Source organism: Blennius ocellaris, assembly GCF_963422515.1.
Source record: "Blennius ocellaris genome assembly, chromosome: 6".
Taxonomy (NCBI): domain Eukaryota; kingdom Metazoa; phylum Chordata; class Actinopteri; order Blenniiformes; family Blenniidae; genus Blennius; species Blennius ocellaris.
In genome coordinates, this window is record NC_137655.1 from 924,913 (window position 1) to 937,412 (window position 12,500).

General features: G+C 51.8%; 2 protein-coding genes across 2 annotated transcripts in view; one reads left to right on the plus strand and one right to left on the minus strand.

Moving 5' to 3' along the window:
• Positions 1 to 1,069: 1,069 nt before the first annotated feature.
• Positions 1,070 to 6,678, plus strand: LOC308131538 (GDP-Man:Man(3)GlcNAc(2)-PP-Dol alpha-1,2-mannosyltransferase-like). The gene is made up of 6 exons (XM_080498298.1): positions 1,070 to 1,122; positions 1,240 to 1,461; positions 1,644 to 1,834; positions 2,557 to 2,725; positions 3,449 to 4,083; positions 4,929 to 6,678. The coding sequence occupies exons 1-6, from the start codon at positions 1,076 to 1,078 to the stop codon at positions 5,210 to 5,212; spliced, it is 1,548 nt and encodes a 515-aa protein (XP_080354424.1). The 5' UTR covers positions 1,070 to 1,075; the 3' UTR covers positions 5,213 to 6,678.
• A 155-nt stretch (positions 6,679 to 6,833) lies between these two features.
• LOC308131363 (serine/threonine-protein kinase Nek5) overlaps positions 6,834 to 12,500 on the minus strand; it is a gene marked incomplete at both ends in the record, with an annotated part of 11,877 nt that continues 6,210 nt past the window's right edge. Inside the window, 13 exon segments of the mRNA XM_080498091.1 lie at positions 6,834 to 7,011; positions 7,138 to 7,285; positions 8,556 to 8,673; positions 8,778 to 8,996; positions 9,059 to 9,148; positions 9,598 to 9,672; positions 9,777 to 9,866; positions 9,937 to 10,017; positions 10,746 to 10,913; positions 11,013 to 11,091; positions 11,536 to 11,567; positions 11,649 to 11,715; positions 11,832 to 11,890. Coding sequence (XP_080354217.1) covers positions 6,834 to 7,011; positions 7,138 to 7,285; positions 8,556 to 8,673; positions 8,778 to 8,996; positions 9,059 to 9,148; positions 9,598 to 9,672; positions 9,777 to 9,866; positions 9,937 to 10,017; positions 10,746 to 10,913; positions 11,013 to 11,091; positions 11,536 to 11,567; positions 11,649 to 11,715; positions 11,832 to 11,890 — 1,404 coding nt within the window.

Sequence of the window (12,500 nt, forward strand, 5' to 3'; positions counted from 1 at the left end):
CACACACACACACACACACACACACACACACACACACACACACACACACGCACACACACACACACACACACACACACACGAGGACCACAGAGGAAGTCACACACTGAGTTTGACGGAAGAGGAAGTTGGAACACGATCATGTAGATTTGATCTCTAAACACTGAAGTGCTATTTTAATGTGGAGCTCTTCTTCTGTGGTGTTGAAGTTTGGTTCTTCTGTCGAATATATTCCAGGTAGTTCCTCAACCGTTCCACTGTTTCAACCTTCTACTGTTTCACATTTTCAACATTTATTTTGACATTTATTGATGTATTTGTTTTTGACGTTAAAGGGGTCAAAACATGGAGGGGTATAAACACTGTCAAAATAAAACTACCAAGTTGGATTGTTATTATGGTGACTGTCAAAATAAAACCACCAAGTTGGCTTGTTATTGCGGTGACTGTCAAAATAAAAGTGCCAAGTCCAGGAGAATATAAACTGGGAGTCATGACGTCACGGGGGAAACTGTTCTGATTGGCTCTACTGAGCATGTGCAGAAGGATAAATGATTGTGGCCTTGCAGAAGCAGCATTTTCAAAAAGTTGTTTTTCCAGTGACCCAGAGCTCAGTTGTCATGGAAACAAACCCCTTTATTTCCTCTTTCATTTCCTGTCTTCACAACAATAAAGGTTTGATTTTAACCCCTGTCAACCTCTTTGTTCTTGGTGTCCCTCGGATTACTTTAAAAAAAAAAAAAAAAAAAACCGCTGCAGTTTTAACTTCTGAACACCAAAATAAGAGATCAACGACTCCCGCTTCTCTTCCCACTAAATACTTCACATGTGGATGACGTGCTGGTAAATAAACGCCTCAGCCAATCAGAGAGCCGCGTGTGGTCAGCTGACCGGCGCTCCAGCCAATCAGAGATGTTGTCAGCGGGCTGTTCCACCAGCCAATCAGAGAGCAGCGTGAGGTCAGCTGACCGGCGCTCCAGCCAATCAGAGAGCAGCGTGAGGTCAGCTGACCGGCGCTCCAGCCAATCAGAGAGCAGCGTGAGGTCAGCTGACCGGCGCTTCCCTTGTTGTTGTGAAAATGGCGACCCACCACCACTCGTCCCTGTGCTTCTGCGACTTCATGAGGTAACGTCCCCCGCCGCCCCGCCGCGGCGTCAGCGGAGCTTTAGCCTCTCGCCCGCGGGGCTTAGCACCGAGCTAACTGCCGCTCCGGGCGTCCCGTGTGTCCCCCCCCCCCCCCAGGCTGCTGTGGTCCCTGGCGGTGCCCTGCGTCCACCTCAGCCTGCTGCTGACCCTGGTCCTGCTGCTGCTCCTGCTGGGGCTCCGGCTGTGGCTGCAGGGCCGCAGGAAGGCCCGCCGGGCCCGGGACGGGGGCCCCGCCGTGGCCTTCTTCCACCCGCACTGCGGCGCCGGGGGCGGCGGGGAGCGGGTCCTGTGGTGCGCCCTGAGGGCCCTCATGGTCCGGTAAGACCCGGATGAGAAGGACCGCGGAGACCAGAACCAACATCCGGCTGGAGCATGTTGTGAGGACGAGGGTGGAGAACCAGCAGGGCCTCCACCCTCCCCCCGCCTGGACTTCACCCCCCTGTGTGTGTGTGTGTGTGTGTGTGTGTGTGTGTGTGTGTGTGTGTGTGTGTGTGTGTCAGGTACCCCGGCGTGTCCTACGTGGTGTACGCGGGGGACCAGGGCGTGACCGGGGACCAGGTCCTGGAGGGGGCCCGGCAGCGCTTCAACATCACGCTGCCGGGCCGCGTCAGCTTCCTGTTCCTGCGGCGCCGCGTCCTGGTGGAGGCCGACTCCTCCCCCCACCTCCACCTGCTGGCCTCCATCTTCCTGGGTGAGGACCCCCCATGGTTCTAGAGCATCTTCCTCCTCTAATCCAGATTATAGAGCATCTTCCTCCTCTAATCCAGATTATAGAGCATCTTCCTCCTCTAATCCAGATCATAGAGCATCTTCCTCCTCTACTCCAGATTATAGAGCATATTCCTCCTCTAATCCAGATTATAGAGCATCTTCCTCCTCTAATCCAGATTATAGAGCATCGTCCTCCTCTAATCCAGATTATAGAGCATCTTCCTCCTCTAGTCCAGATCATAGAGCATCTTCCTCCTCTAGTCCAGATTATAGAGCGTCTTCCTCCTCTAATCCAGATTATAGAGCATCTTCCTCCTCTAATCCAGATTATAGAGCATCTTCCGCCTCTAGTCCAGATTATAGATCATCTTCCTCCTCTAATCCAGATTATAGAGCATCTTCCTCCTCTAGTCCAGATTATAGAGCATCTTCCTCCTCTAGTCCAGATTATAGAGCATCTTCCTCCTCTAATCCAGATTACAGAGCATCTTCCTCCTCTAACACCAGATTCAAGAGCATCTTCCTCCTCTAATCCAGATTCTAGAGCATCTTCCTCCTCTAATCGAGATTATAGAGCATCTTCCTCCTCTAACACCAGATTTTAGAGCATCTTCCTCCTCTAGTCTAGATTATAGAGCATCTTCCTCCTCTAGTCCAGATTATAGCGCCGTGGACCCTGTTGACACTGTGTGTGTGTGTCAGGGTGGGAGGCGCTGCTGGCCCTGGTTCCAGACCTGTACGTGGACTCGTCCGGCTACACCTTCACCCTCCCTCTCTTCCGCTACCTGGGGGGCTGCCAGGTGGCGAGCTACGTCCACTGTCCCTCCGTCACTACTGACATGATGTCTGTGGTCCGGGACAGGAACCCCAGGTCTGTCACTCAGTTAACCCCAGATTATAGAGCACCTTCCTCCTCTAGTCCAGATTATAGAGCATCTTCCTCCTCTAATCCAGATTATAGAGCATCTTCCTCCTCTAACACCAGATTATAGAGCATCTGGTGAATGGGTCATTAATCTGAGTCACACGGTGCTATCAGCTAATGCATACAGCTAATGCAAACAGTTAATGCTACCATCTAATGCAAACCGCTAATGCTACCAGTTAATGCTACCAGCTCATGCAAACCGCTACTGCTACCAGCTAATGCTACCAGTTAATGCTATCAGCTAGTGCTACCAGCTAATGCAAACAGCTAATGCTACCAGTTAATGCTATCAGCTAGTGCTACCAGCTAATGCTAACAGTTAACACTGCCAGCTAATGCTACCAGCTAATGCTATCAGCTAGTGCTACCAGCTAATGCAAACAGCTCATGCAAACCGCTACTGCTACCAGCTAATGCTACCAGTTAATGCTATCAGCTAGTGCTACCAGCTAATGCAAACAGCTAATGCTACCAGTTAATGCTATCAGCTAGTGCTACCAGCTAATGCTAACAGTTAACACTGCCAGTTAATGCTATCAGCTAGTGCTACCAGCTAATGCAAACCGCTAATGCTAACAGCTAATGCTACCAGCTAATGCTACCAGCAGCGTCATCCCGCTCTGAGCGTGGTGCTCATAAAGGGTTAACCTCCTGGTCGTCCTGCAGGTCCGACCACGCAGACTTCCTGTCCAGGAGCCCCCTGCTGAGTGCGGGCAAGGCGCTGTACTACTGCGGCGTGGCGCTGCTGTACGGCCTGGCGGGCGGCTGCAGTGATGTCATCATGGTCAACTCGTCCTGGACGCTGGGACACATCCTGGCCCTGTGGCGCTCGCCGGCCCGCACCAGCCTGCTGTACCCGCCCTGCAACGTCCACGCCTTCATGGACGCCCCGCTGGAGGAGGAGGAGGAGGAGGAGGAGGAGGAGGAGGAGGAGGGCTGGGAGGAGCTGGGGCGGGAGGAGGAGGAGGAGGAGGAGGAGGACAGGAAGGGCCCCTCCATCGTGTCGGTGGGACAGTTCAGGCCGGAGACGGACCACCAGCTGCTGATCCGAGCCTTCCGGAAGCTCCTGGACAGGAAGGGGGCGGGGCCTGGGAAGGGGGCGGGGCCGGCGCCGCGCCTGGTGCTGGTGGGCGGCTGCGGGAGCCCGGAGGAGGAGGAGCGCCTCCTGCTGCTCCGGGGCCTCTGCCAGGAGCTGCAGCTGCAGCAACACGTCCACTTCAAGGTCAACGTGTCCTTCAGGGAGCTGAAGGAGGAGCTGCAGGGGGCCGTGGTGGGGCTGGGCTGCAGGGGGGGGGCCACAGGTACTCTCACACACACACACACACTCACACACACGCTCACACACACTCACACACGCTCACACACACACACACACACACACGCTCACACACACTCACACACGCTCACACACACACACACACACACACGCTCACACACACACACGCTCACACACACACACACACTCACACACACACACACACACACACTCACACACACGCTCACACACACACACACACGCTCACACACGCACACACACACACACGCTCACACACACACACGCTCACACACACACACGCTCACACACACACACACACACACGCTCACACACACACACGCTCACACACACACACACGCTCACACACTCTACTATTGTTACATTTGTTGTTAAATGTATATATTATACATACTCTTACACACAGAATGTAATCTGAACAGTTATACTTCCTGTAGTGTGAGTAATTTGTGTGTAGAGAGTACTCAGTATGTAGAGAGTACTCAGTGTGCAGAGTACTCAGTGTGCAGAGTACTCAGTGTAGAAAGTACTCAGTGTAAAGTACTCAGTGTGTAGAGAGTACTCAGTGTGTAGAGAGTACTCAGTGTAGAGTACTCAGTGTGTAGAGAGTACTCAGTGTAGAGTACTCAGTGTGTAGAGAGTACTCAGTGTGTAGAGAGTACTCAGTGTGTAGAGAGTACTCAGTGTAGAGTACTCAGTGTGTAGAGAGTACTCAGTGTAGAGTACTCAGTGTGTAGAGAGTACTCAGTGTGTAGAGAGTACTCAGTGTGTAGAGAGTACTCAGTGTAGAGTACTCAGTATGTAGAAAGTACTCAGTGAGCAGCAGTATGACGGTATGGCGTCTGGCTGCAGGGCTGGTGGAGTGTATGGCAGCAGGCGCGGTGGTTGTGGCCCCCAGGTCCGGGGGGCCCCAGCAGGAGGTGGTGGTTCCCTTCCAGGGCCGCCAGACGGGCTTCCTGGCCGACGGCGAGGACGACTACGTGGTCGCCATGGAGACCATCCTGGCCCTGAGCCCCGCCGTGCGGCTGGACATCCGGCGCGCCGCCCGGGACTCCGTACGGCGCTTCTCCGACCAGGAGTTCCACGACTGCTTCCTGGAGGCCATGGAGGAGGTGATGAGGAGGCTGGAGCCATGAGGAGCAGTGGGGAGCCATGAGGAGCCGTGAGGAGTGATGAGGAGTGATGAGGAGCAGTGAGGAGTGATGAGGAGTGATGAGGAGCAGTGAGGAGTGATGAGGAGTGATGAGGAGCAGTGAGGAGCCATGAGGAGCAGTGAGGAGTGATGAGGAGTGATTAGGAGCAGTGAGGAGCCATTGCGGCCAGCAATTGTTCCCCGCAGTCCGCTCCGCTCCGGTCCGGTCCTCCCCAGTCCGGTCCGCTCTGCTCCGCTCCAGTCCTCTCCAGTCCAGTTCGGGCCGGTCCAGTCCGGTACGGTTTAGTCCGGTCCGGTCCGGTCCTCTCCAGTCCAGTTCGGGCCAGTCCGGTCCGGTCCGCTCTGCTCCGCTCCGGTTCGGTCCTCCCCAGTCCGGTCCGGGCCGGTCCAGTCCGGTCCGCTCTGCTCCGCTCCGGTTCAGTCCTCTCCAGTCCAATTCGGGCCGGTCCAGTCCGGTACGGTTTAGTCCGGTCCAGTCCTCTCCAGTCCAGTTCGGGCCAGTCCGGTCCGGTCCGCTCTGCTCTGCTCCGCTCCGCTCCGGTTCGGTCCTCCCCAGTCCAGTCCCGGCCGGTCCAGTCCGCTCTGCTCCGCTCCGGTTCGGTCCTCCCCAGTCCAGTCCGGTCCGGTCCGGTTCGATCCGGTTCAGTCCTCTCCAGTCCAGTTCGGGCCGGTCCAGTCCGGTCCGGTTCGATCCGGTCCGGTCCTCTCCAGTCCGGTCCGATCCTCTCAAGTCCGGTCCGGTCCAGTCCGATATAGTCCAGTCCAGTCCGGTCCAGTCCGATATAGTCCAGTCCAGTCCGGTCCGGTATAGTCCAGTCCGCTCCAGTCCGGTCCGGTCCAGCCCAGCAAAGTGCAGAGCAGCTCTTCTGGTCACTGACGTCCTGAAACTCTGCTAAACTTCATTTCATCACAAAACTTCAGCAAACTGTAGAAAAAACATTTAGAAAATGTGATGAAAGAAAGAATCTTTTATTTTGTTCTGCTTCTGGGACTTTGTGAAGAAACGGAACGTTTCTTCACTTGAAGCACAAAGAATTAATAGAAATGTTAAATAATCCCACATTGTGAGAGTTTGATCCTCTAAAGTATTTATTGATCCGTTACGTTCCAGAGGCGACGAGTTTCAACCTGAAAGGTCATTTTCCTGTCACAACTTATTTAACTCTATATAAATAATGTATTATTATTATGAAGATGATGTTTTAATTGACGTTCCCTCGTGTTCTGGCTGCAGAATCACAACTGTGATTTCCTCTGATTAATGTGTGTAAAGATGTTTGTTACACTGGAAGTGCACTTTAACCTGCTGCAATAAAATGTGACGTCACACACTTCATGGTCTGTTGTCTGCTGCCCCCTAGTGGCCGGAACAGGAAGTTACAGCTTCACTGTGACTGGGCGGGGAGGTTCTAACGTTACTTTATTACTTTACACTCATAAAACTCATGTGGAGCCGCGGAACTTGTTTTACTTTAAATTGATATATTGATCTATAATGTATATATATTATATAATATATATACATTATAGTTCCACTTTACATACACAACTATTGTCAGTTTCAGTAGTTTGGAGCTTTTTAAGACATTTTTTAAAACGATGCTTCATGATTTCAAGTTGCTCTGAAGTTCCTGCTGAGCTCCCCCCTCCCCCTCCTCCTCCTCCTCTTCTTCCCCCTCCTCCCCCTCCCCCTCCCCCTCCCCCTCCCCCTCCATCACAAACAGGTTCCTCATGGATTCGGCCACTTGGTCTCTCAGCTCATCTTCAGATTCCTCAAAGTTCCTGATGAGAAACAGGAAGTCGCTCTGAGGTCAGAGATTCTTCACTTCCTGACAGGAGGGATTATAATCCCTCCTGTCAGGAGGGATTATAATCCTGTGTTTGTCCAGGTGGGAACGCTTCACTTACGTGTCGTCGTCGTCGGACCTCGGCTCCAGGCGCTCCTCATCCATCTCCACGTCTGAGTCCTCCTCTTCCTCCTTCCTCTCCTCCTCTTCCTCCTTCCTCTCCTCCTCTTCCTCCTTCCTCTCCTCCTCTTCCTCCTCTGACACTGATTCTAACAATAAAGACACACTATGAGGACAGGTTCTCCTTTACAAGACTGGGATTATGGAGTTTACAACCTTTAGGAGACTGGGATTATGGAGTTTGACCTTTAGGAGACTGGGATTATGAAGTTTACAACCTTTAGGAGACTGGGATTATGGAGTTTACAACCTTCAGGAGACTGGGATTATGGAGTTTACAACCTTTAGGAGACTGGGATTATGGAGTTTACAACCTTTAGGAGACTGGGATTATGGAGTTTACAACCTTCAGGAGACTGGGATTATGGAATTTGACGTTTAGGAGACTGGGATTATGGATATATAACCTTTAGGAGACTGGGATTATGGAATTTACAACCTTTAGGAGACTGGGATTATGGAGTTTGACCTTTAGGAGACTGGGATTATGGATATACAACCTTTAGGAGACTGGGATTATGGATATATAACCTTTAGGAGACTGGGATTATGGAGTTTGACCTTTAGGAGACTGGGATTATGGATATATAACCTTTAGGAGACTGGGATTATGGAGTTTGACCTTTAGGAGACTGGGATTACGGATATATAACCTTTAGGAGACTGGGACTATGGAGTTTGACCTTTAGGAGACTGGGATTACGGATATATAACCTTTAGGAGACTGGGATTATGGAATTTACAACCTTTAGGAGACTGGGATTATGGAGTTTGACCTTTAGGAGACTGGGATTATGGATATACAACCTTTAGGAGACTGGGATTATGGATATATGACCTTTAGGAGACTGGGATTATGGAGTTTGACCTTTAGGAGACTGGGATTATGGATATATAACCTTTAGGAGACTGGGACTATGGAGTTTGACCTTTAGGAGACTGGGATTACGGATATATAACTTTAGGAGACTGGGATTACGGATATATAACCTTTAGGAGACTGAGATTAAGGATATATAACCTTAGGAGACTGGGATTACGGATATATAACCTTTAGGAGACTGGGATTATGGATATATAACTTTTAGGAGACTGGGATTAAGGATATATAACCTTAGGAGACTGGGATTATGGATATATAACCTTTAGGAGACTGGGATTATGGATATACAACCTTTAGGAGACTGGGATTATGGATATATAACCTTAGGGGACTGGGATTATGGATATACAACCTTTAGGAGACTGGGATTATGGATATACAACCTTTAGGAGACTGGGATTATGGATATATAACCTTAGGAGACTGGGATTATGGATATACAACCTTTAGGAGACTGGGATTATGGAGTGTCTGACCTGCGGTGGTTGAGTCCAGACTGGACGGAGGGAGTTCAGACAGAATTTTCAGCAGAGTGTTTGGAGCTCCGACCGCCCAGAGCCTCCGACCCACCGCCTCCTGCTGCTCCTCCTGCTGCTCCTCCTCCTGCTCCTCCTGCTGCTGCTCCTCCTCCTGCTGCTCCTTCTGCTGCTCCTCCTCCTGCTCCGCCTCCTGCTGCTCCTCCTCCTGCTCCTCCTCACCTGATAAAGACACATCATCATCTTAATCTGGTTCAGATTATGGCTCTTCCCGTTGGCACAGTGATTTCCACCTCCAGGCTCCGCCCCCATGTTGGCGAGCGCCTCCAGCAGAGTCTCTGGGGTCCTGAGGCTCCGCCCCCTCCTCGCCTCCAGCCAATCCCTGAGCCTCAGCTCCTCCCCTTCCTGGAAGCTGAGCGTCTGATTCAGAGGGTCGACTTCCTGTCGGTGAGATGGAGGAGGATTAAAGTCTTCTCTACCTCTTTTCCTCCCTCGTTTCTCACCTGCTTCTCTTCTTCTCTCTCGCCTTTCTGCTCGTCTGCGTCGTTCTTCTTCTCCTCGTCATCGAACCGGATCTCAAACATGATTCCTTTCTGCTGACGTGACGGAAAGAAACCGAACGGTAGATTCTATAATCTGGATTAGAGGAGGAAGATGCTCTAGAATCTGGATTAGAGGAGGAAGATCTCTATAATCTGGATTAGAGGAGGAAGATGCTCTATAATCTGGTGTTAGAGGAGGACGATGCTCTATAATCTGGTGTTAGAGGAGGAAGATGCTCTATAATCTGGTGTTAGAGGAGGAAGATGCTCTATAATCTGGATTAGAGGAGGAATATGCTCTATAATCTGGTGTTAGAGGAGGACGATGCTCTATAATCTGGATTAGAGGAGGAATATGCTCTATAATCTGGTGTTAGAGGAGGAAGATGCTCTATAATCTGGATTAGAGGAGGAATATGCTCTATAATCTGGTGTTAGCTAAAGTTCTGATGTTGAAAGGAGCACTAAGAGTAACTAGCTACCAGTAAGTAATCAGTTACCTTGTCAGGGCGGCTCCTCTGCTGCTCTCTCTGGTCTTCATGTCTAATCTGCTCCAGAGCAGCTTCTACGTCCAGCTGAGGAACCAGAAGGAACATGGGATTAACATGCTCTCCTGTTAATCCCAGGAGGAGCCGTCACACCACCACCAAAGTAATCCCACAGTTACTCCACAGATTACCTGAGCAGGCGCCGCCCCCTGTGGCCCAGAAGGTTCTGGACCTCGGAGGTTCTCCACCACGAAGGTCTGGTGTTTGAGTGGAGGCCGAGCCTGGAGCACAGGAGGGAGGGATTACCTGCTAATCTGGACAGATTAGGATTATTAGAGTGGGATGAGGTACCTCTGCCTCAGCTCTCTGCCTCATCTGCCTCATGTCCTGATGATACTGCTGCCTGATCACATCCAGCTGCTGCAGGTACTCCTGCACACACACACACACACACACACACACACACACACACACACACACACACACACACACACACACACACACACACACACACACACTTTTAGGCGCAACTTTTTGAAAACGCTTTATCACTGTGCCGTCTTGTTGTCTGTACGTGTGTGTCTGGTTTCATTACAACAACAGCAACAACAACAGCAACAACAACAGCTACAACAACAACAACAACAACAACAACAACAGCTACAACAACAACAACAACAGCTACAACAACAACAACAACAGCAACAACAACAGCAACAACAACAGCAACAACAACAGCTACAACAACAACAACAACAACAACAACAACAACAGCTACAACAACAAAAACAGCAACAACAGCAGCAGCAGCAACAACAACAACAGCGATGACAACAACAGCAACAAAAGTGACGACAACAACAACAGCAACAACAACACCAACAACAACAGCTACAACAACAAAAACAGCAACAACAGCAGCAGCAGCAACAACAACAACAGCGATGACAACAACAGCAACAAAAGTGACGACAACAACAACAGCAACAACAACAAAAGCGATGACAACAACAGCAACAACAGCAAAAGCGACGACAACAACAAAAGCAACGATGACAACAACAACAACAACACACACCAGTGGTCCAACATGCTCACTACACTGTCTTCAGTGTTTCAGTGGTTGTCATGGAAACTGCTGGGTTGAATCCCGGTCCCACCTCCTGCCTCCGGTCCGGAAGCTTCTGCTGGCCCTCCTCTGGCCCCGCCCCCTTCTCTCCGGGCCCCACCCATCTCTCTCCTGGCCCCGCCCTCTTCTCTCCTGGCTCCGCCCCCCTGTCCGGACCGCCACACCTCCTGTTGCGCTCGGCGGTGGTCGGACGAAGACCCTGTGGAGGAGGACGAGATCTGCTGCTAGTGGTGTGTGTGTGTGTGTGTGTGTGTGTGTGTGTGTGTGTGTGTGTGTGTGTGTGTGTGCTCCACCCTACCAGCTGTCTCTCTGCTCTCAGCTTGTACTGACCAGCCTCCTGCCTCCTCTGCAGGTATTCCTGACGAGCAGCAGCCACCCTACACACACACACACACACACACACACACACACACACACACACACACACACACACACACACACACACACACACACACACACACACACACACACACACACACACACACACACACACACACACACACACGGCGCCTGGTTTACTTTTCATTCCGGGATTGTTTGCATGAATTTGAACAATAAAGTTGGATTTTGACTCTAATCTGACGTCATTTTTAAATTCAGTGAGAAAAAAACTTGAAAAGAATCAAAAAAGTTTTTATTTTAAATATCTTAGATTTTTTTTAGTTTTCAGGCCAAATCAGCCAGATTCTACACAACGTAAAGTTTTAGTGTTTTTGTGGTGGTGATGATGATGATGATGATGATGATGATGATGATGATGATGATGCGTTAGAGTCACATGCTGCCGTTGATGGGAGGTTAACAGGTAACTACTGACTCACAGCTGGTAGGGCTCCACTGGAGGAGGTGCAGGAGGACGAGCAGGAGGAGCAGCAGCAGGAGGAGGAGCAGGAGGAGGTGCAGCAGCAGCAGGATGAAGCTCCTCCCCCCTCCTCCTCTGCAGGAGGTCCAGCCGGTGGTGGTAGTTCTGGTAAAGACTGACCGGCTGCTGATCTTTTAACCTGCAAGCAGTGAATCCACCTTTTTAGTTCAGGTCATTGTGGGCGGAGCCTCTCTGGTGGGGGGGTGGGGGAGGGGGCGGGGTCACACAGCGACAGGTGAAGGTGTGCTAGCTCACCGCTGCTTCCCTCCAGACCGTCCCGCTGCAGCTGCTCCCCCTGCTGGTCGACCAGGACGCTGCAGGGAGACGCAGAAGAAAAACAGTGTTTACAAGGATCAGCATGAGCTGACTCCGCCCCCCGGTCAGATGACTCCGCCCCCCGGTCAGCGGACTCCGCCCCCTGGTCATATGACTCCGCCCCCAGTCAGCTGACCCCGCCCCCGGTCAGATGACCCCGCCCCCTCTCGAGCTGACTCCGCCCCCGGTCAGCTGACCCCGCCCCCGGTTAGATGACTCCGCCCCCTCGCCATCTGACTCCACCCCCGGTCAGCTGACTCCGCCCCCGGTGAGCTGACTTCGCCCCCGGTCAGTTGACTCCGCCCCCGGTCAGTTGACTCCACCCCCGGTCATCTGATTCCGCCCCCCGGTCAGTTGACTCCGCCCCCCGGTCAGTTGACTCCGCCCCTGGTCAGTCCAGAAGGTCACAACCACCTTCAGACCATCTGGACCAGGATGAAGGGGTGGCAAGGTGACATGTCCTTACTTTGCAGTAAGGCGGGGTGTGGCGTCTCCGGTAGGGTTCAGGAGCTCCAGGTCTCCCGGCTGCTCCTCCTCCTCCTGCTCCTCCTCCTCCTGCTCCTCCTCCTCCTGTCGTCTGACACTCTGAACAGAGAAGATCAACAAACA